The 24,410-nt window shown below is 44.9% G+C and overlaps 2 protein-coding genes across 3 annotated transcripts in view; both read right to left on the bottom strand.

Moving 5' to 3' along the window:
- SMAGP (small cell adhesion glycoprotein) overlaps window positions 1-21,906 on the bottom strand; it is a 29,978-nt gene extending 8,072 nt beyond the window's left edge. Inside the window, exons 1-3 of the mRNA XM_070046469.1 lie at window positions 21,315-21,906; window positions 18,677-18,783; window positions 17,703-17,774 (exon numbers count right to left, since the gene is read on the bottom strand). Coding sequence (XP_069902570.1) covers window positions 17,703-17,736 — 34 coding nt within the window. The 5' untranslated portion in view covers window positions 17,737-17,774; window positions 18,677-18,783; window positions 21,315-21,906. The remainder of the gene's footprint in view (window positions 1-17,702; window positions 17,775-18,676; window positions 18,784-21,314) is intronic.
- A 1,198-nt stretch (window positions 21,907-23,104) lies between these two features.
- BIN2 (bridging integrator 2) overlaps window positions 23,105-24,410 on the bottom strand; it is a 33,389-nt gene continuing 32,083 nt past the window's right edge. For both annotated transcript variants that reach the window (XM_030835035.3, XM_030835036.3), the window contains exon 12: window positions 23,105-23,807. In XM_030835035.3, coding sequence (XP_030690895.1) covers window positions 23,778-23,807 — 30 coding nt within the window. In that variant the 3' untranslated portion in view covers window positions 23,105-23,777. The remainder of the gene's footprint in view (window positions 23,808-24,410) is intronic.

Below are 24,410 nucleotides of genomic sequence, written 5' to 3'. Positions count from 1 at the left end.
CTCTCAGTGTTGTGGCCTCTCCCGTTGTGGAGCACAGGCTCTGGACGCGCAGGCTCAGTGGCCATGGCTCATGGGCACAGCTGCTCCGTGGCATGTGGGACCTTCCCGGACCGGGGCATGAACCCGCGTCCCCTGCATCAGCAGGCGGACTCCCAACCACTGCGCCACCAGGGAAGCCCGCCAAGACACATATTAATCAAATTGACAAGAATTAAAGACAAAGAAAAATTATTAAAAGCAACAAGGGAAAAACGACAAATAACATACAAGGGAACTCCCTTAAGGTTAACAGCTGATTTCTCAGCAGAAACTCTACAAGCCAGAAGGGAGTGGCACAATTATGTTTAAAGTGATGAAAGGGAAGAAGCTACAACCAAGATTATTCTACCCGGCAAGGATCTCGTTCTGATTCAAAAGAGAAATCAAAAGCTTTACAGACAAGCAAAAGCTAAGAGAATTCAGCACCACTAAACCAGCTCTATAACAATGCTAAAGGAACTTCTCTAAGTGGGAAACACAAGAGAAGAAAAGGACTTACCGAAACAAAAGCATAACAATTAAGAAAATGGTAATAGGGGCTTCCCTGGTGGCGCAGTGGTTGAGAGTCTGCCTGCCGATGCAGGGGACACGGGTTTGTGCCCCGGTCCGGGAGGATCCCACATGCCGCGGAGCTGCTGGGCCCGTGAGCCATGGCTGCTGAGCCTGTGCATCTGGAGCCTGTGCTCTGCAGAGGGAGAGGCCACAGCAGTGACAGGCCGGCATACCGCAAAAAAAAAAAAAAAAAAGAAAAAAGAAAATGGTAATAGGAACATACATATCGATAATTACCTTAAACGTGAATGGATTAAATGCTCCAACCAAAAGACACAGGCTCGCTGAATGGATACAAAAACAAGACCCATATATATGCTGTCTACAAGAGACCCACCTCAGACATAGGGACACATACAGACTGAAAGTGAGGGAATGGAAAAAGATATTCCATGCAAATGGAAATCAAAAGAAAGCTGGAGTAGCAATACTCATATCAGATAAAATGACTTTAAAATAAAGACTGTTACAAGAGACAAGGAAGGACACTACATAATGATCAAGGGATCAATCCAAGAAGAAGATACAACAATTATAAATATATATGCACTCAACATAGGAGCACCTCAATACATAAGGCAACTGCTAACAGCTATAAAAGAGGAAATCGACAGTAACACAATAATAGTGGGGGACTTTAACACCCCACTTACACCAATGGACAGATAATCCAGACAGAAAATTAACAAGGAAACATAAGCTTTAAATGACACAATAGACCAGAAAGATTTAATTGACATTTACAGGACATTCCATCCGAAAACAGCAGATTACACTTTCTTCTCAAGTGCACATGGAACATTCTCCAGAATAGATCACATCTTGGGTTGCAAATCAAGCCTCAGTAAATTTAAGAAAATTGAAATCATTATCAATCAGCTTTTCCGACCACAACGCTATGAGATAGAAATAAATTACAGGGAAAAAAACGTAAAAAACTCAAACAAATGGAGGCTAAACAATATGTTACTAAATAACCAAGAGATCACTGAAGAAATCAGAGGAAATAAAAAAATACCTAGAGACAAATGACAATGAAAACACGACGATCCAAAACCTATGGGATGCAGCAAAAGCAGTTCTAAGAGGGAAGTTTATAGCGATACAATGCTACCTCAAGAAACACAAAAGGGCTTCCCTGGTGGTGCAGTGGTTGAGAGTCTGCCTGCTGATGCAGGGGACATGGGTTTGTGCCCCGGTCCAGGAAGATCCCACATGCCGCGGAGCGGCTGGGCCCATGAGCCATGGCCACTGAGCCTGCGAGTCCGGAGCCTGTGCTCCACAACAGGAGAGGCCACAACAGTGAGAGGCCCGTGTACCGCTAAAAAAAAAAAAACAAAACACGAAAAAACTCAAATAAACAGTCTAACTTTACACCTAAAGGAACTGGAGAAAGAAGAACAAACAAAACCCAAAGTTAGTAGAAGGAAAATCATAAAGATCAGAGCAGAAATAAATGAAATAGAAACAAAGAAAACAATAGCATAGATCAATAAAACTAAAAGGTGGTTCTTTGAGAAGATTAACAGAATTGATAACCTTTAGCAAGACTCATCAAGAAAAAGAGGGAGAGACTCATATCAATAAAATTAGAAATGAAAAAGGAGAAGTTACAATGGACACTGCAGAAATACAAAGTATCCTAAGAGACTACTACAAGCAACTCTATGCCCATAAAATGGACAATCTGGAAGAAACAGACAAATCCTTAGAAAGGTATAACCTTCCAAGACTGAACCAGGAAGAAATAGAAAATATGAACAGACCAATCACAAGTAATGAAATTGAAACTGTGATTAAAAATCTTCCAACAAACAAAAGTCCAGGACCAGATGGCTTCACAGGTGAATTCTATCAAACATTTAGAGAAGAGCTAACACCCTTCCTTCTTAAACTCTTCCAAAAAATTGCAGTGGAAGGAACACTCCCAAACTCATTCTATGAGGCCACCGTCACCCTGATACCAAAACCAGAAAAAGATACTATAAAAAAAGAAAATTACAGACCAATATCACTGATGAATATAGATGCAAAAATCCTCAACAAAATACTAGTAAACAGAATCCAGCAACACATTAAAAGGATCATATACTATGACCAAGTGGGATTTATCCCAGGGATCCAAGGATTCTTCAATATAAGCAATCCAATCAATGTGATACACCATATTAACAAATTGAGGAATAAAAACCATATGATCATCTCAATAGATGCAGAAAAAGCTTCTGACAAAATTCACCACCCATTTATGATAAAAACTCTCCAGAAAGTGGGCACAGAGGGAACCTACCTCAACATAATAAAGGCCATATATGACAAACCCACAGCAAACATCATTCTCAATGGTGAAAAGCTGAAAGCATTTCCTCTAAGTTCAGGAACAAGACAAGGATGTCCACTCTCACCACTATTATTCAACATAGGTTTGGAAGTTCTAGCCATGGCAATCAGAGAAGAAAAAGAAATAAAAGGAATACAAATTGGAAAAGAAGTAAAGCTGTCACTGTTTGCAGATGACATGATGCTATACATAGACAATCCTAAAGATGCTACCAGAAAACTACTAGAGCTAATCAATGAATTTGGTACAGTTGCAGGATACAAAATTACTGCACAGAAATCTCTGGCATTCCTATACATCAACAACAAAAAATCAGAAAGAGAAATTAATGAAACACTCACATTTACCATCACAACAAAAAGAATAAAATACCTAGGACTAAACCTGCCTAAGGAGTTGAAAAACTTGTACTCCGAAAACTATAAGACACTGATGAAAGAAATCAAAGATGACACAAACAGATGGAGAAATACACCATGTTCTTGGATTGGAAGAATCAATATTGTGAAAATGACTACACTACGCAAAGCAATATACAGATTCAGTGCAATCCCTATCAAATTACCAATGGCATGTTTTACAGAACTAGAACAAAAAATCTTAAAATTTGTGTGGCGACACAAAAGACCCCAAATAGCCAAAGCAATCTTGAGGGAAAAAAAACAGAGCTGGAGGAATCAGACTCCCTGACTTCACACTCTACTACAAAGCTACAGTCATCAAGACAATATGGCACTGGCACAAAAACAGAAATATAGATGTTTGGAACAGGATAGAAAGCCCAGAGATAGACCCACACACCTATGGTCAACTAATCTATGACAAAGGAGGCAAGGATATACTATGGAGAAAAGAGAGTCTCTTCAATAAGTGGTACTGGGAAAACTGGACAGCTACTTGTAAAAGAATGAAATTAGAACTCTCCCTAACACCATACACAAAAATCGACTCAAAATGGATTAAAGACTTAAATGTAAGACTGGACACCATAAAACTCTTAGAGGAAAATATAGGAAGAACACTCTTTGACATAAATCACAGCAAGATCTTTTTTGACCCACCTCCCGGAGTAATGGAAATAAAAGCAAAAATAAACAAATGGGACCTGATGAAATTTAAAAGCTTTTGCACAGCAAAGGAAACTATAAACAAGACGAAAAGACAATCCTCAGAATGGGAGAAAATATTTGCAAACTAATCAGTGGACAAAGGATTAATCTCCAAAATATATAAAAGCTCATGCAGCTCAGTATTAAAAAAACAAACAACCCAATCAAAAAATGAGCAGAAGACCTAAATAGACATTTCTCCAAAGAAGACATACAGATGACCAAGAAGCACATGAAAAGCTGCTCAACATCACTAATTATTAGAGAAATGCAAATCAAAACTACAATGAGGTATCACCTCACACCAGTTAGAATGGGCATCATCAGAAAATCTACAAACAACAAATGCTGAAGAGGGTGTGGAGAAAAGGGAACCCTCTTGCACTGTTGGTGGGAACGTAAATTGATACGGCCACTATGGAGAACAGTATGGAGGTTCCTTAAAAAACTAAAAATAGAATTACCATATGACCCAGCAATCCCACTACTGGGCATATACCCAGAGAAAACCGTAAATCAAAAAGAAACATGCAGGGGGTCTTCCCTGGTGGCGCTGTGGTTGACAGTCCGCCTGCTGATGCAGGGGACACAGGTTCGTGCCCTGGTCTGGGAAGATCCCACATGCCGGGAGCGGCTAGGCCCGTGAGCCATGGCCGCTGAGCCTGCGCGTCCAGAGCCTGTGCTCCACAACGGGAGAGGCCACAGCAGTGAGAGGCCCATGTACTGCAAAAAAAAAAAAAAAAAGACACATGCACCACAACGTTCATTGCAGCGGTATTTACAACAGCCAGGTCATGGAAGCAACCTAAATGCCCATCGACAGACAAATGGATAAAGAAGATGTGGTACATATATACAATGGAATATTAGCCATAAAAAGGAACGAAATTGGGTCATATAGAGACGTGGATGGACTTAGAGACTGTCATACAGAGTGAAGTAAGTCAGAAAGAGAAAATCAAATATCATACATTAATGCATATTTGTGGAATCTAGAAAAACGGTACAGATGAACAGGTTTGCAGGGCAGAAATTGAGACACAGATGTAGAGAACAAACGGATGGACACCAAGGTGGGAAAGCAGGGGGGCGGGGATGTGGTGGTGTGATGAATTGGGAGATTGGGATTGACATGTATACACTGATATGTATAAAATAGATAACTAATAAGAACCTGCTGTATAAAAAAATAAAAAATAAAATTCGAAAAAAATAAAATGCAATAAAAAAAGGTAAAATTTTATTTTTTAAGGTGTTGGGGGTAGGATTTTATTAATTAATTAATTTATTTTTGCTGTGTTGGGTCTTCGTTTCTGTGCGAGGGCTTTCTCTAGTTGTGGCAAGCGGGGGCCACTCTTCATCGCGGTGCGTGGGCCTCTCACTATTGCGGCCTCTCTTTTTGCGGAGCACAGGCTCCAGACGCGCAGGCTCAGTAGTTGTGGCTCACGGGCCTAGTTGCTCCGCGGGATGTGGGATCCTCCCAGACCAGGGCTTGAATCCGTATCCCCTGCATTAGCAGGCAGATTCTCAACCACTGAGCCACCAGGGAAGCCCCAAAAAAGGTAAATTTTATGTTATGTATAATTTTACCACAACTTAAAGAAAAAACATTTTGTCATACAATTTACATCGTGAGGGGGGAAGATGGACAATGGACAGGTTAAAGAAGTAAAAGATATACTATATTAGACGTTGGTTAGTACCATACAGAAAATAAAATCAGGAAGGGGGATAAGGAGTTGGGATGTGGGTAGGGGTGGTCAGGGAGTGTCCCTGACGAGGTGACTTGAGTAAAATAAACACCTATAGAAGGAGAGGGAGGCAGCCATGAGGAGACATGGGAGAGGAACATTCCAGGCAGAGGGAACAGTAAGTTCAAGGTAGGGCCATCAAATAATATTGGAAAGCACCTGGGGCCGTCACAGGCTCAGCATGTTAAAGGTACATCATGGAGGTCACTTGGAAGGAGCAAGGGGGAGCGGAGGAGCAGGTGAAGTCGAGGGGGCTGTATAAGAGGGGTGTTGAAGGTCATGGAAGGCCTTTGGCTTTTTCAGTGAGTGAGATGCAACCATTTTAGAGGTTTTTGAGCAGAGACTGATTTACATTTCAAAGGGGTGCTTCTCAAACTCTGCAGTGCATAAGAATCTCCTAGGGAGCTTGTTAAAATGCAGACTATAGGGGCTTCCCTGGTGGCGCAGTGGTTAATAATCTGCCTGCCAATGAAGGGGACACGGGTTCGAGCCCTGGCCCGGGAAGATCCCACATGCCGCAGAGCAACTAAGCCCGTGCGCCATGACTACTGAGCCTGCGCTCTAGAGCCCATGAGCTACAACTACTGAGCCTATGTGCCACAACTACTGAAGCCCGCACGCCTAGAGCCCATGCTCTGTAACAAGGGAAGCCACCGCAATGAGAAGCCTGCGCACCACAACAAAGAGTAGCCCCCACTCACTGCAACTAGAGAAAGCCCGCACGCAGCAACAAAGACCCAACGCAGCCAAAAATAAAAAAATAAAATAAAAATAAAATAAAATAGTGAAAAAAAAATACATACTATGGTTCATTAAGTCTAGGGTGGGGCCTGAAATTCCAAAGACTGTCCTTTTGAAACACGGAGACCACTATGTTGTAAGGAAGACCAGTCTGGCTCACTGGAGGATAACAGGCCACATGGAGGAAAACTGAGGCATCCCCAGCTCAGCCAACAGCCAGTACCAACTGGTAGACATGTGATGGAGGTCATTTTGGACCTTCTAGCCCAGTGGACCTTCCAGCAGATTGCAGCTGCATGAGTGAGCAGGGGTGAAAACAGCAGAGGAGTGCCCAGCCAACTCCCAGAATGGTGAGAAATAATAAATTGCTGTTGTTTTAATTCACTAAGTGCTGACGTGGTTTGTTACACAGCAATAGGTAATTGAAACAGAAACAGAGTTTTAAAGGATCTCTTTGCGTGTGGACAACGGGCTGTGGGAAGGTAGAGACAGGAGAAGCACATTATACCCAGCACGTGGGCACAGCTGAATCCACCCATAGGGGGGAGTCTTTTTCTAGTTTGCACAAAGGCACTGGCTGGGTCTAGCAGCAGTCCCGTGAGAAAGCGGTGGGATTCTGGAGACTTCTCGGGTGGTCCAGTGGTTGAGAATCCACCTTCCAATGCAGGGGATGTGGGTACGATCCCTGGTCGGGGAACTAAGACCCCACATGCTGCGGGGCAATTACTGAGCCTGCGTGCTGCAATAAAAGATCCCACACGTGTTGACGAAGATCCCACATGCCGCGACGAAGATCCCATGTGCCGCAACTGAGACCCGATGCAGCCAAATAAATGAATTTTTTTTTTTTTTTTTTTTTAGAATAAAGTGGTGAGATTCTGGATATATTCTGAAGTTAAGGCTGAGGATGTGGGGTGAAGTCACGGATAACACCAAGGTTTGGGGCCTGAGTAACTGGAGGGAGAGAAGGCCTGCTGTTACCTGAGATGCAAAGCCTGCAGGTGGAACAGGTTTAGAGGGGAAGATCCAGAGTTCAATTTTGGACATGATTGCAGACATCAAGACTGGAATTTGGGGGAATTCACTGGTGGTCCAGTGGTTAGGACTGTGCTTTCACTGCTGAGGGCGTGGGTTCAATCCCTGGTCAGGGAACTAGGATCCCATGAGCTGTGTGGTGTGGAAAAAAAAAAAAAAAAGACTGGAATTTGGGGAAGAGGTCTGGATTGGAGATTTTAAAAGTCAGCATCTTTACAACCATGAGACTGAATGAGATCACCAAGGGAGTAAGTACAGATAAAGAGGACCAAGGACTGAGCCCAGGGAGGAAACAGCAAAGGAAGCTGAGCAGTAGCAGCCAAAGAGACCAAGTACAAGGACCACCAGGTTTTCCCACAGAGGTCATGAGTGACCTTGACAAGAAAAGCTTGGTGAAGTGCTAAGTATAAACCCCTGGTTTAGAGTGGGTTCAAGAAAAAAAGAAAGCAACCTGTCAATTGACAGATGAATGTATAAAGAAGATGTGGTATATATACACACACACACACACACACACATGCATGCACACACACACACAAACACACACAATGGAATATCACTCAGCCATAAAAAAAGAATGAAATAATGCCATTTGCAGCAACATAGATGGACCTAGAGATTATCATACTAAGTGAAGTAAGCCAGACAAAGACAAATATGATATGATATCGCTTATATGTGGAATCTAAAAAAACAAATGAACTTATTTATAAAACAGAAATAGACAGACATAGAAAACAAATTTATGGTTACCAAAGGGGAAAGGGGGGGAGGGGTAAATTAGGAGCTTGGGATTAACAAATACACACTACTATCTATAAAATAGATAACCAACAAGGACCTACCATATAGCACAGGACACTAAACTCAGTATTTTGTAATAACCTATAAGGGAAAAGAACCTGAAAAAGAATAGATATATATGTATATGTATAACTGAATCATTTTGCTGTACACCTGAAACTAACACAACAGGTAAATCAATTATACTTCAATAAAAAAAGAAAGAAAGAAAAAAAGGGAAGGAAAGGCACTGAAGGCAGAATATAAACTTTTTTTTTTTCTGTAAAGTTGAACAGGGAAATAGGGCTATAGCTGGAGGTGGAAGAGAGTTCAAGCTTTTTGTTTATTTTTGCTTTTTTTAGATGGGAGAAATGACAGCCTGTTTATGTACGGACAGGAATGACTCAGATGAGAGGGAACAATTGACAGCTGGAGCCATGTCGTTGAAGGGATGGGACCCAGTGCACGGATGAAGGGATTGGCTGCAGACAGCAGAGATCGTTCATGACTAATGTGCACATGGGCAGTAGGTACATGGGGGCAGTGGGAGCCTTTGACAGTTCTCTTCTGAGAACTTTAACTTGCTCCAGAAAATAGAAGGCCGTGTCATCAACTGAGAGTAAGCATGGGGAGGGGGTTAGATGAATTGAAGGTGCTGCCTGAATAGCCAACGTCTCATCCAAGAACCGTGATAGAGTGTTTCCAATATCCCTGTGGAGTAACACAGCCTGGCTTTATTAAGGACTAAGTTGGATAGGGATTTCCCCAGTGGTCCAGTGGTTAAGATTCCACCTTCCAATACAGGGGGTGCGGGTTCTATCCCTGGTCGGGGAACTAAGATCCTGCATGCTGTGCAGCGCAGCCAAAAATTTAAAAAAAAAAAAAAAAGGACTAAGTGGCGGGGAGTAACTGGCCATCAGGAAATGGAGTGATGCCAGTCTAAACAGAGCTTCTTCTTCCACTGGGATTTGACCTTCTTTTTTTTTTTTTTTTTTGTGGTACGCGGGCCTCTTACTGCTGTGGCCTCTCCCGTTGCGGAGCACAGGCTCCGGACGCGCAGGCTCAGCAGCCACGGCTCACGGGTCCAGCCGCTCCGCGGCATGTGGGATCTTCCCGGACCGGGGCACGAACCCGCGTCCCCTGCATTGGCAGGCGGACTCTCAACCACTGTGCCACCAGGGAAGCCCCTGACTTTAATTCTTATTGAATTGATATTATGATGTCAGACCATGCCAGGGCCAAATTAAGGCCTTTGTGTAATTCAAAATAAAAATACGGACTTCCCTGGTGGCATAGTGGTTAAGACGCCATCTGCCAATGCAGGGGACACGGGTTCGAGCCCTGGTCTGGGAAGATTCCCACATGCCGCGGAGCAACTAAGCCCGTGGGCCACAACTACTGAGCCTGTGCTCTAGAGCCCGTGAGCCACAACTACTGGGCCCACGTGCCACAACTACTGAAGCTTGTGCACCTAGAGCCCATGCTCCGCAGCGGGAGAAGCCACCGCAATGAGAAGCCTGTGCACCGCAGTGAAGAGTAGCCCCCGTCTCAACTAGAGAAAGCCCGCGCGCAGCAACGAAAACTCAACACAGCCATAAATAAATAATAAAAATAAATAAATTTATTTTTTTTAAAATAAATAAATAGGGCTTCCCTGGTGGCGCAGTGGTTGAGAGTCCGCCTGCCAATGCAGGGGACACGGGTTCGTGCCCCGGTCTGGGAAGATCCCACATGCCGCAGAGCGGCTGGGCCCCTGAGCTATGGCCACTGGGCCTGCGCGTCCGGAGCCTGTGCTCCGCAACAGGAGAGGCCACAACAGTGAGACGCCCGCGTACCGCAAAAAAATAAATAAAAATAAATAAATAAAATAAAATATTTTAAATAGATAAATAAAAATAAAAATACTAAATCACAAGACAGATATAAGAAAGTCCAATAATACATTTTCCTTTTATGGTAACAACTCGGCTTTTTTGCTTGTTTTTATAATATAGTGATGGAATTCCCTGGCTGTCCAGTCGTTAGGACTCTGTGCTCTCACTGCCGAGGGCCCGGGTTCAATCCCTGGCCGGGGAATCAAGATCCCACAAGCCAGGCAGCACAGCCGAAAAAAAAAAAAAAAAGTGAATATTAAATCCTTTGTGAGAGCTTTTGTTTGGTGTTCTGCGTTATTGGTGCCTTCCACACAGGCTTAGTGTGGAAGGGTTTAGTGACCTTTGGGTAGACCCAGGGAAGCTTCAACAAATCTGTGAAGGACTCCAAGTTAGAGGGGCAACTAGTAAGCTGATAAAGAGATTTAAAATGACTGGAGAAATTGGCCAAACTGAACAAGATGAGAATTCAATATACACCTTGCTCTTAGGTCCGGGAAATCAACTACTCACAAATAATGGGGAAGCCACAGCTTAGCAGCACCTATAAAAGACTTACAGTGGGATCACTAGAAATTCACCGACACTGGAAGGATAGAACCCAAAAGAGCAGCAAGAGTGAGAGGAAGGTCGTAGAATTTTGGATGCTTTTTATTTTCTTTCTTTTCCTTTACCTTCCAAATTTCTTATGATGATAATGACTTTTATAATCATAAAATATTTATAAGTTGCTGCTATTTTAGGCATCATGAACATAAATGTGGTCTCTACAATGGCATCAACAGTGCAGCCCTACTCTGCACTATTCCTAGACCGCTGAGTTGCATCTGGGTGCCAGTTTTGAGCTGAGCAGCCAACACAGTGAATGGCTTGGAAACCATATCAGATCAGGAAAGCCTGTAAGAGAAAGCTGAGTGAAAACTTAGTTGGGGATGGAGGGTTAGGACTTGAATGCTGTCTTTGAATATACCAACGATGACCCGTACAAGAGGACTAATGGCAGAAACTAATGGGAGATGGATGTCTTCCCCAGAGAACGGAGAGCAAAACTGGGCAGATGCTTCATGGGGAACTGGAGAGAGAGTTCCAGCACAGAACGGGTAGTTGAACTATCTGACCCTCAGGACCTTTCTCAGCCTTAATGTTAGAATTTTTATAAATTGAAAATGTTCTATCAGAATTCACTACAAAATCAAATTTTCAAACTGGTGAACTCTCAATGAAGTCTGTAGTTTAGTTAACAGCATCGCACCAATGTTGGGACTTCCCTGGTGGTCCAGTGGGTAAGACGACTCTGCACTCCCAATGCAGAGGTCTCGGGTTTGATCCCTGGTCGGGGAACTAGATCCCACATGCATGCCGCAACTAAGAGTCCTCATGCTGAAACTAAACATGCCACAATGAAGATCTCGCATGCCGCAACTAAGACCCAGTGCAGCCAAAATAAATAAATAAATATTTTTTAAAAAATAAATAAAAATAGGGCTTCCCTGGTGGCGCAGTGGTTGAGAGTCCGCCTGCCAATGCAGGGGACACGGGTTCGTGCCCCGGTCCGGGAAGATCCCACATGCCGCGGAGCGGCTGGGCCCGCGAGCCATGGCTGCTGCGCCTGCGCGTCCGGAGCCTGTGCTCCGCAACGGGAGAGGCCACAACAGTGAGAGGCCCACGTAACGCAAAAAAATAAATAAATAAATAAATAAATAAAAATAAAAAGAATAATGCATTAAAAAAAAACAGTATCATACCAATGTTAATTTCCTGGTCTTCACAAATGTATTGTGGCCATCTCTATCGACGTCAAATGTACCAAATGACATTTGAGGAAACATGGCTGAAGGGTATACAAAATCTCTGTACTATTTTTGCAACTTTTCTATAAATCTAAAATTATTCCAAAATAAAATGTCTATTAAAAAATCAAAAATTTAAAAGAATCTAAAAAAGAGTGGATATGTGTATATGTATAACTGATTCGCTTTACTGTACAGCATAGACTAATACAACATTGTAAATCAACTATAGTCCAATAAAAACTTTTAATAAATCAGGGGGGCTTCCCTGGTGGCGCAGTGGTTGAGTGTCTGCCTGCCGATGCAGGGGACACGGGTTCGTGCCCCGGTTCGGGAAGATCCCACGTGCTGCAGAGCGGCTAGGCCTGTGAGCCATGGCTGCTGCGCGTCCGGAGCCTGTGCTCCGCAACGGGAGAGGCCACAACAGTGAGAGGCCCTCGTACCGCCAAAAAAAAAAAAAAAAAAAAAAAATCAGGGACTTCCCTGGTGGTCCAGTGTGTAAGATTCCGTGCTTCCATTGCAGGGGGCATGGGTTCGATACCGGGTCGGGGAACTAAGATCCTGCATGCCACGCAGCAAGGCCAAAAAAAAAAAAAAAAAAAAAAAAAAAATCAAGAATTTGAATTCTACTCCACCCAGAAGAGCTTTTCTCAGACTAAAAGTCACAGGGTGTCCAAGCTAATGAGCTGGAAAGTATCAGAACGATAATCTATATTTGTGACTTACAGTTTGCAAAACATACATTATTTTATCTCTACCCCAAGAATGTGATGTAAGTAGGGTTGGTATTATCATTATGTACAAGCCAGAAAATTGAGGTAGCTCAGCAAGCTTCGTCAACCAGCCCACCGTCACTCAGTGGTTGGCCCAGCCAGGCTTTAAATCTATCTCCTCACTTCAAGGTTCTTTGCAACTTCTGGAACCATCCCTGCTCTGCCTCCAGCTAAACATTTTGTTGATGTGTCCACTGGGTTTGGTTCTCAGAGTTTTATTGCAGGATGGGTGTTCACTAAAGCACTGTTTGCAAGAGTGACACATATCTGAATGTCTATCAGCAGAGGAATGATTAAATAAATGACAGGTCATTCATTCTGGAAATAGTACACAGTTGTTAAAAAGAATGTGGTAGATCTGCAATTACTGGGACAGAATATATGGTTAGACGAAAAAAGCAAATTGCTAGGGCAGTATGTGTTATATGATTACATGTTTGTAAAAAAAAGTGAAGTAGGGCTTCCCTGGTGGCGCAGTGGTTAAGAATCCACCTGCCAATGCCAGGGACACGGGTTCGAGCCCTGGTCCAGGAAGATCCCACATGCCGTGGAGCAACTAAGCCCGTGTGTCACAACTATTGAGCCTGCGCTCTAGAGCCCGCGAACCACAACTACTGAAGCCTGCGTGCCTAGAGAAAGCCCACGCGCGGCAATGAAGACCCAACGCAGCCAAAAATAAATAAATAAATATTTTTAAAAAGTAAAATAAAATAGAACTATAAACATATATATATATACACACACACACATCGAAAAAGTCTAGAAGGTTATTCCCTGAGGGGCATGTAATGGCTTTGTAATGAAAGAACAACAACAGCGAAGAAAACTAAGTGCAGGAAACGTGGCATACAAGAGGGGAAATGGTTTACAGCTTTCCCCCCATTATCTCCTGTTCCTACCCCATTTCTCTCCTGTCTCCTCTTCCAAACAAAGGAGTAAGAATGTTACTTTGGGGACTTCCCTGGAAGTCCAGAGAGTAAGACTCTGTGCTCCCAATGCAGGGGGCCTGGGTTCGATCCCTGGTCAGGGAACTAGATCCCGCATGCATGCCTCAACTATGAGTCTGCATGCCGCAACTAATAAGTCTGCCCACCGCAACTAAAAGATCCTGCATGCCTCAATGAAGATCCCATGTGCCACAACCAAGACCCAGCGCAGCCTAAATAAATAAATAGATAAATAAGAAAGGCAATATACTAAGGAAAGAAGAAATATTAAAAAAAAAAAAGAATGTTACTTTGCTCCTTCCCTTCTCAGGCTTAGAAAGACTGTAGCACGCATTTTCTTTAAGGAGGGAGGCCTGGGGCTGAGGACCACAAGATTTGAGATTTGAGGCTCCACCCGAATCCTAACCTACAGCAAATGAACTTCAAGATCTATCTGGCTCACTCACCTTTTTTTTTTTGTTAACCTAGATACCTGTTGGTTTGTTTGTGGCCCTTGTTCCTGGGCTAAATCTCTTATCACTGAGGCATCAGATCCTTTGCCACCTGAGTCTGACAACCTATTTATTTGCTCTAGCCCTGCCCAGAAAAGGGCGGCTCCCCCAATTCTCCTTTCCATGGGAACCCGCCCTGGAATTCTCCTCCTTTTCTCCTTCCTTCTCTTTCATGTGCCCCTGCCATGGGGTAGAGTGGCTGAGAGCAGTATACCATGACGGAAAGAATACAGGACTTGGCACAATACCCTGCCTCTGCCATTAGTAGCTGCGTGACCTTGGGAGAATTTCCTAACCTCTGAAAATTTCTTAACTTCCCTGAACTTCAGTTTTTGCTTCTGTAAAATGAGAATGAAACGTGCTCACAGGGTTGTGATGAGGAATAAGCGAGATGAACAACACTGAGCGTCTATCCTAGAGTGAGGACAACCTAGGATGTAGCTAGTGTGACTACATGGCAAGGGATGGGCTTTACCCAGTGGGGTGGGCAGAGCGGACAATGCCTATTCCACCCCACTCTCCTTCCAAGAGGGCAACTTATGTACTAGGCACAGCAGGCAACGCGCCTAGGGTCCACCATACTTCCAGGGGCCCATGAAAATGTTTTTTAGTGATCTTAATTTCTTTTAAAATCAGAAGAAAAAAATTGAATGTTTATGTAAAGGAAATTATATTGTTATACCAATCAATTATAAATATAACCATTAATGATTTTATTGTATATTAATATTGTATTCTTCCTTATACCAACATAGTTGTAAAATACAATTTTTAACACATTACCTTTTTAAATGGAGGAATGGGCCCACAAAGGCAAAAGTGCCAAGGGCCCCTGAAAGTTCTAATGTGGCCCTCACTTTCAGCCCTCTTGAAGGATATCTCCTTTAGGAGATCTTTATAGATTGGGGCAAAGGGATGTGAGAGGGAGGTGGGGAAGAGACATGCAAGACCTTCAATGATCCCATTCTTCAAAGTACAAGTCCTCACCCTGTCTGTAATTTCTCCATTTCTGTCCCTGAACTTACATTTGCTTGGACCCAGTGGGTAGGGGACTATACGATATGTCCTAAAATACCACTCCACTCATGTCGTTTGTTGGGTTGAAAATGTAAATACATGACTCAACAACAACAAAACCAGACAATTGAAAAATGGGCAAGGACTTGAATAGACATTTCTCCAAAAGATATACAGTTGCCAATAAACACATGAAAAGATGTTCAACGTCACTCATCATTAGGGAAATGTAAATCTAAACCACAATGAGACACCATTCACACCCATTAGGATGGCCACTATTAAAAATCAGAAAATAGGGCTTCCCTGGTGGCGCAGTGGTTGGGAGTCCGCCTGCCGATGCAGGGGACACGGGTTCATGCCCCGGTCCGGGAAGATCCCACATGCCGCGGAGCGGCTGGGCCCGTGCGCCATGGCCGCTCTGCCTGCGCGTCTGGAGCCTGTGCTATGCAACGGGAGAGGCCACAACAGTGAGAGGCCCACGTACCGCAAAAAAAAAAAAAAAAAATCAGAAAATAACAAGTGTTGTCAAGGATGTGGAGAAATTGGAACCCTATGCATTGCTGGTAAGAATGTAAAATGGTATAGTTACCCTGGGAAACAGTATGGCAGTGCCTCAAAAACTTAAACAGAATTACCACACTTCTGGGTATATACCCAAAAGAATTGAAAGCAGGGACTCGAAGAGATATTTGTACACCAACGTTCAAGCAGCAGTATTCACAACAGCCAAAAGGTGGAAGCAACCCAAGTATCTATTGATGTATGAGTGGATAAACAAAATGATATACATTATATATATATAATATTATTCAGCCTTAAAAAGGAAGGAAATTCTGACACATGCTACAAAATGGATGAGCCTCGGAAATGCTATAGTGAAATAAGCCAGACACAAAAGGACAAATTTTGTATGATTACACTTATACTAGGTACCTAGTCAAATTTATACAGATAGAAAGTATAATGGTGGTAGCCAGGGGCTGTGGGGAAGGGGGAATGAGGAGTTATTATTTAATGGATACAGAGTTTCAGTTTGGGAAGATGAAAAAGTTCTGGAGATGGATGATGGTAACAGTTGCACAGCAATGTGAATATCACTCAAAATTTAATACCACTGAACTGTACACCAAAAAATAATCAAAATGGTAACATTTATATTATGTTTATCTTACCACAAAATTTAAAAAAGAACGTATATAGTTCTGCTTTTGTCCAAGTCCTAATTTCTCAGCTGCCCAAGCAAGCATCACTTCTCTTCCCTACAGGCAGGTTTATTCTGTAGGTCCTCTGCCCTGTCCCCCAGAATACCCTCCAAGGTAAGCACAGTCTCTGTAGTTTCAGAAGTGGCGGCGCTACCTTTATGTGGAATCCCTGCTGCACCCCTCTTTGCCTGTATAAACCTTACCCATCCTTCAAGAGTAAGGGCTCCATCCCTTCCCCACTCATGAAGCCTGTACTAACTAATCTAGACGGCTGCCCATTTCTCCCTTTTCTTATCTCCAGCAGACAACTAAGGATCTGAATTGCTACATCACCAGTCACAGAGGACACTGCCTTTGACTTCCCCTGGGGTTCTCACTCACCTGTTTCCACATCAGTAAAGCAGAGAATGTCTGTCCTAATGACAAATGAGACCGCACATGGAAACAAAGGTGTATAGACCAACCAAGGTTTTGTTCCTCCCTTACCCTAATTAACATGTAATGAAAACAACCAATGAATATCTGATGGTTTGTCCAGCTCAGCTTGGTTATGAAATGAAAGGGAGGAATCCATACTCATTCTCTTTTTTTTGGGGGGGAATCCATTCTTAACGTGAAGGGGAAAGAGGGGGATCCCTGACTGGGGAACAAGGGTAACAATAGTTCCGGGGAACAAGGGATTTTTGATGCTGGAGTGAATCATCAGAGGAGTGGAATTAGAAAGCAGGCAGAGGGACTTTCCTGGCAGTCCAGGGGTGAAGACTCTGCACTTCCAAAGCAGGGGGCACCGTGGGTTCGATCCCTGGTGGGGGAACTAAGATCCCACGTGCCGCAGAATTCCTTTCTAGGAATAGGTGGGCTTTTCTAACAAGCACCCAGTAATAATAACCAATGTTACTGAGTGCTTGCTAGATATGAGATACTGTGCTAGGTGTTTTACAGGGATTATCTTATTTAATCCTCACAGATAAGGTACTATTTCCCCCGTTTTACAAATGAGACTGGAGCTTAGAGGGTAGGTCACAAGGTCACAAAGCTCTAAGTAGTAGTACCAGAAATTGGTCCAGGTCCATGAAACTTCAGATTCAAACTGCACTAAAGTGTGCATGCTGGTTCCCTTCTGCTTCCTCCCAGGACCTTTCCTGGTATGAGGCAGGTGGAGAGTAGTGGGAGTCTTCCCACCTGGGCAGAGGGCTCAGGGAATTCCAGGACTGGGCTGGGGGGGGGGCAGTTTAAGTGGGAAAGGCCTTCACCTACCTCCTGGAGAAGGCGTGGTTGGGAGGCTAGTCATCTCGGCAGGTGGACGGGCACCTGCAGGGAGGTGCAGATCTGTAGGAAGAGGGACAAAGAGCGGGATGAGGTGGATGGGCCCATGCCTGGGGCAGAAGACGACTGGAAATCCCAGGAAAGCCTTTGGTGCCGGGTTTTCCTGAGTCCCTTCCCCAACTCTCCCCCCACCCCCACCCCCGCCCTATTGAACGTCTATCTGGGGATCCTTTCACTGGGCCACCACATTTACCTAGGAGGTTTCTCAAGGCCTGAGAAAGTTAGGTAAATGTACGCAAATTAGCAGCGGACCCAGTTTCACCCAGGCGCGGTAACAGGTCCCCAGTTCTCTCCCAGCCCGCAGTCTGTGGGGAGCCGTCCACTAGGTGTCAGGAGAGCGCAGGGAGGTCAGGCCCCCGGCCCAGGCTTGGGGCCGGCGCGGGGGCAGCGGCGGGGCCGGGCCGGGGAGCCAGGCGCCGGGCACCGGAGGGAGGGTCGTCAGGCGCCCTCAGGCCCGTCCGAGACGGCCGGTTGTCAGGGCTCAGCCCTCCGCCCGCAGTGCCCCCTCGGGCGTCCGCTGCAACGTCCGCGCGGTCCACCGAGCCCCGCTGGCCGGGCCCCCGCGGCCGCCCACTACCGGCCCGGCCGAGACTCTGGCACCCTGGGGCCCTCGCCGCGTCCGCGGACGTCGGGGCTCGATCCCGCGGCACCGCCCCCCGCGCCCCGACCCCGGTCCAGAGCCCTCCTGCGTTACCCGCGCCAGGCAGGGCTAGCTGCGCTCCGAGGGCGGCCCGTCCCGGTCACCGGTTCCGAGGCGCCGCGACAGGAGGCTCCAGCCGAGGCCCGAGCTCGGCCGCTCTCGGTTTCAGTTGTTGACGCGGCCGCGGCGGCTGCAGCGTGAGTGTGGGTGACCGGGCTCGCCTGGCCCTTCGGCCCTGCCCGGGTCCCCACCTCCGCGTGCTCACCTTACCAGTCGGACGGGCTTCAGGGGAAGGGCAGGCGCCGCGCGTCCGGCTCAACTCGACGGGGGCGGGAACCGCAGACACCGCGAGGACCCGCCGGGGACCCAGACCTGAGGAAGCAGCGCAAAGACGCTCAGAGTTAGCTGCCGAGGCCGGCCGGGGGCGGGGTGGGGGGGGGCGGCCGACTGGGTGGGACAGGAAAAGAGGAGAGAAACCGCCCTCTGCAGGTTCCCTCTGCCCGCCGGGCCGCCTCAGCTCCCCCGGGAGGAAAGGCTGCTTTTCCTTCTCCGATTGTCACTTTACTCTCCATCCGGAGCCGCTTCCTCCCCCGCCTGCCTCGAGGCACCGGAGGGCACGGGATCAGAGTGAGCCCGGAGCTAATGGGATCTGTCCGCTTTCCCCGCCATCGACGTTATTTGAATTTTCAGCAAATGTGGAAAATTACATTTACTTGCGTTTGCATATCACTTACGTAAATAGGTCTGTATCCAGAAGCTTGGAACATAAGCTAACTTAGTGGGCACACCCCGGGCCAGGGAGCGGGGTGTGAGGTGGGGAGAGGAACGTTGCCCCATTCGGATCTTCCTTGCCCGAATTCATCTGAGGCAGTGTAGTGTAGAGGTTAAGAGCGTTGTGGACTTCGGACTCAAACAGTCCCAGCCCCGCCGCTTCTTAGCTGTGTGACTTTGGGCAAATTACTTAACATCTCTAAAAGCCGTTCCCTCATCCCTGAAATGGGGGACTGAAAAATCATGCCATTTCATAGCGTGGTTCTAGCACCTGGGAAGCACATCAGTTTAACTACTAATTAATGCCATACTTTAGTCACCTCCTGACTCGCTTCTTTCTGGCAGGAAACGTTCCCAAATTAATGAGGAACTCAATGAGTAAGGATGTAAAGTATAAACACAGGTTCTGGAACCTGCTCTGCTGTGTGATCTTAGTTTTGTTTCATTTATCTGGGGCAGTATCTACTGTGGGGATGGAATGAGTTAATATTGATACATTTAAAGCATTAGAAACTTACCTGGCACACAGTAAGTGCTCAGTAAATGTTATCTTGGCTTCCTGTTTAGGGTTAGAACTCTTGTGGTTATTCTGTCTTCCCTCCCAGTGATACAGACTTCCCTGCTTCTTATTCCTGGGAGGCAGTCTCTAGGTTTGGGAATCAATATTTATATAGATCGATAGAGACAGGAATTGTGCATGTTCATTTGGGAGACAAAGAGTCTCAGAGAATGGGGGCACAGGGTGAGAAAAAAAGCAAAGAAAGAAAGATAGAAAAGAAGGGAGGGAGGGAGGAAGGGAGGAAGGAAGGAAGGAAAGAAAGAAAAGAAAGAAAGCATAGTTGCTTTCATTCCTAAAGATGTTATGTGGTTGGAAAAAAAATAACAGAAAAAACAGAGTAAATTAACTAAATTCATTTACTTGAATATATTTTTAAAGGCATAGCAGTTATCAGTGAGGAAGAAGAAAGCCCACGTGTGGGAAAACTACCAATCCAACCAAGAAAGGCAAAGAAAGTAACACGTAGGCAAGGTGGATGTAAGTTAATAAAAAGGTAAGGCTGGCCAGTCCTCAGATAAAAGAATACCCAAGAGAAAAGGGAATTCAAATCCTAACGGTTAAGTTGCAAAGGTGGACCACTGCTTGCATTTATTGACAAGCTGCCCATGAATTCCAAGAAAAGTTGAGATTTTTCTTGTTATCTGGGTCAGTCTCCCGCGTGGCATATTCCTTTATGTCTGAAGATTGTTAAGAACCACAGACTCTCGTAGGCCATCCAGCCCAACTGAATACTGATTTGCTGTGTTACTTTTACAATTTAATTTGACGGCTAATAGTCTCTCACAAGCATCTTTTTTGTTTAAAATGTAACCTTAAAAGTTTTGCTGGTACATGATTTTAACCCTGTAGGCACATGCTACTGATTTTGAAAGTGTGAACATGCAGAAAAACAGGATCCAATACGTACATGCTCAGCACCCAACTTAGCATAAAATAAGCAATACTGTAAGCAGCATGTACTCGCTCTTTGGAGCGTCCCATATATCCTGGATGTGCGCTGTTCCTAGTACTCTCTGGATATCTTACCTAGTCGGTCAGTACTGTCCTTCACATTGCTGGAAGGCAGGGACTGGGTGATGTTCCTGCAATTAATTCTAGATTGAGATGCATACAGGGAGATTATGGATGAAGCCTCAAGTGGTGGTGAGCTACCAGTGTTCTCCAAAGATTAAATGCTAAACTTCAGAAACTGGAACAGCCATCCTTGTGTTAACAGACCTCCAGGGGCCTCAGGGCAGGGGATAAGAGATATTCATCTCTGCCCAATTTTATCATCTTTCAGCCCAGTCTTGCACTGCTGCCAGGATGGCAGTCTTCTAAGTCCTAGTCTAATAAGTTCTGTTAATGCACTACCATTGGACCAACCACAACTTTACTATTTTGTAAATTAAACAATCTGGTCCCTAGCTGGGACTATCTACCCTAGATAAGCAAAATTATTACTCATGCCCAGCTTACTGGCCCTTTTCCCTATCTTCCTGGAGCCTCCAGTAGGGCCATATGCAAATGAAGTGTCAGTCTCACAGTTTAGTCAAATTTTCCACTTCATTTGTGCCTCTTTTGTAGCAGTTACCTTGAGTGCTTATCTCCGCACCACCAGACCATAAGTCCCCAGAAGTACTCTCTGGCACACTCTCCAAAGAGGATCAGTTTCCTAGGAGATGAGGGCCAGGGAAAGCCTGGTAAAGAAAAGGCCTGAACTGGGTTTTGCCTTGGGAGGGGTACTCTAAGCAGGTCCTGGAGGACCTTGGACAGCCAGGAGCCTGCATCCCTAGCATATCCCCGACCCTTCCATTAGCTCTGAGTATCACTGCCAGCAGTAACTGAGTGCCACGGGAGTGGGATGCCTTCTAGGAGAGGAATTAAAATACAGGCAGTAGGGCTTTTATAGGGGGATATGCAACCTCCTCTCCATTACAGCAGTAGAGATCCTTTGAAAGTTTTTAAATGGAAGAGTAATAGGATTAGATCTTAGAAAAATGACTCCTAAATACAAATATGCATTACCAGCTCCCTAAGGGACATGTCTACTGAAAAGTCATGCAAGTTCTCAAGCTCTTCGTGTCAATGTTTGTATGGGACACCCAATAAACTGCCCATAAAGGGTACAATTTGATCAGTTTTGACACAGGTATACACATTAAACTATCACCATAATCAAAATTAGGAACATTTCTATCACCCCAAAAGCTTCCTTGTGCTTCTTCGTAATCCCCCCTCCCTACTCCCACCCCATATCACCACCACCACCACTGGTCTTCCTGTCACTGTAGACCCTAACATGCCTCCCCCCAAACTGGGCCAGTCAGATTCTTTCTCCAGGGAATCTGCATCTGGAAAGGACACAGTGGCAGGAGGCAGCTGAAGCTGAGTCTTCCAATGACAGCTGCCTGGAGGGGCAGTCCACATGTTCCTGCTACAGACATCCGAGGGTTCTTTCTGCAGCCTGGTTGTTTTCAGTTCTATGAGCTGCGTAGTATCCTTCGAACGTATCCTTTACTGCTTAACTGTGTCAGTTTGGTGGTTGCAACGAGAAAACTCACATATAATGCACTTCCTCCTACAGTCACCACTTCAGGAAATGGCACCAAATTCTAGTCTCTCTCACTTAACCTAGAATAATTCCTTAAAACTTCAGTCTTCATCACGTCTCCTCTCACTCATTGCTAAATCCAGCCTGTCTGCTCCCTGCTCAGTATTCTGTGTCTATAACGTTCTTTTTCTCCTCATCATTATTTCTCTAGTACCTAGTACAGTGCTTGGCAGAGCACTCAATACATTCTTGCTGAATGACTGAATCAACAGTGACATCATCCATCACCCCCAGAAACAAAAGCAAAGATGGATGAGTGAGTGCTTGCATATGTGTGCATGTTTATCAGGGTGGCAGGACTTCAAAGTTAGTTTTTAATCTTTTCACAGAAGCACACGATAGGACTTGAATCCAAGACTTCTGACTCGAACTTCCATACCATTTCCATTATACTTTGTATCTATACCATATATCCTTTCCCTTCACTTGGAGTTCTCTTTCTTCTTCCATCCTGCTCAGATCCTTATTTACACTGAGTACCAAACTGTAGGCACTAGATACAGCTCTAAAATATAAACCCTTTCCAAGAATATTTGCTTATTAACCAAAGGGCGGGGGCAGGGTCAGGCAATAAAGCATCTAGATTGAGGAGAGGAGCCTGTGGCCCCTGGCATCATCAAAGAGTTCTAGCCAGGAGGCAGGGTGAGCTGGGGGTCAGGGATGTGACTAAAGCTTTCTGAACCTGGGGTAGAGTCAATAACCTTGCCTAAGTGAAGAATAGTTTGCTGGGCTGGAACAACTTCCTGTGTCAAACAAAAAATCCATACATCATCAGAATAATACTTTATTTAACAATCTGAAAATATGTTCTTTTGGTTTTAAGTCTTGCAAAATGAGTGGTAAATCAAAGATCTGTTCACGGGCTTCCCTGATGGCGCAGTGGTTGAGAGTCCGCCTGCCGATGCAGGGGACACGGGTTCGTGCCCCAGTCCGGGAAGATCCCACATGCCGCGGAGCGGCTGGGCCAGTGAGCCATGGCCGCTGAGCCTGCGCGTCCGGAGCCTGTGCTCCGCAACGGGAGAGGCTACAACAGTGAGAGGCCCGCGTACCGCAAAAAAAAAAAAAAAAAGATCTGTTCACTATTCTCTGAGTATGTGTGGTTATATGCCTGTGGGTGGACAAATGTCTATGTCTACAGATGCTTTTGCTTTTTATAGTCATTTTAGCCCCACTTCATTAGTATATAAAGTCTTATTATTCTAACAATGCTAAAACCTGAGTTAAATATTCCAAGTCTAACAGTCTCTTCTCCCAAGACTGCCTCCCTGCCTCCCCTAAGTCTGCTCCTCAGCTTCCATTAATGCTAGGTCTTTAGAGACCGCCAGCATTCATAGTTTGAGAAACCAGAAATGAATGCCGGATCTTAAGTCCCTCTGACTTATATCCTCTAGCTGAGGGGCCTTTCTGGGGAGGTGTGTGTGGGGAGGTCTTGGCAGTTCCTCTTCAGAGTTGTGCATTTTGAATGGTAGACACCTAGAAAGGAAACATGATTGCATTAGATGCTGACCTACCCTCCCACTAACCAATTAATAAGGGGGGTGTGTGTGTGAAAACTCCATTTTCTTGTCCTGAATTATATTTCATGTCATGCACTGGCCTGTATGGAGGTGGGGGCAATGTGAAACTGGCTGTTAGGATTATTGTAAAGACTTGTTGCAGATACTGTTCATTCTGTCATTCACCATCTCTTTATGAGGATTCGCAGAAGAGATTTCCTTTTCATCTTAGTAGCAGGAGTTGTTCTCCTAAGGAATGGGCGTCATAAATTGTGTGAACTGATCAGGTTTTTCCTCTTCTTCTTGGATGTTAGTCTGGAGCCAATTTTGTGGTCCATCCTTAGGAAGTCTATTTTATAGAATGCACATTTGTACTTGCCTAGGTCATGGCTCCATTTTATTTAGTCATTTATTAGTCACTCTCACTAATACACTTCTGAGTAACTTTACTACATTTCATGTGGGTGCCTGTATGTATTTACTTTTTGTATGCCTTTTGTAGCTCTTAACTCCTTTTTGAAGTAAATTCAGGTATAACTAAATAAATTCTTAGGAGATAGGGCTATGGGAAGAGGTCAGG

The sequence above is a fragment of the Globicephala melas genome, chromosome 10 (assembly GCF_963455315.2).
Source record: "Globicephala melas chromosome 10, mGloMel1.2, whole genome shotgun sequence".
NCBI lineage: Eukaryota > Metazoa > Chordata > Mammalia > Artiodactyla > Delphinidae > Globicephala > Globicephala melas.
This window is presented reverse-complemented; position numbering and strand designations above follow the sequence as displayed.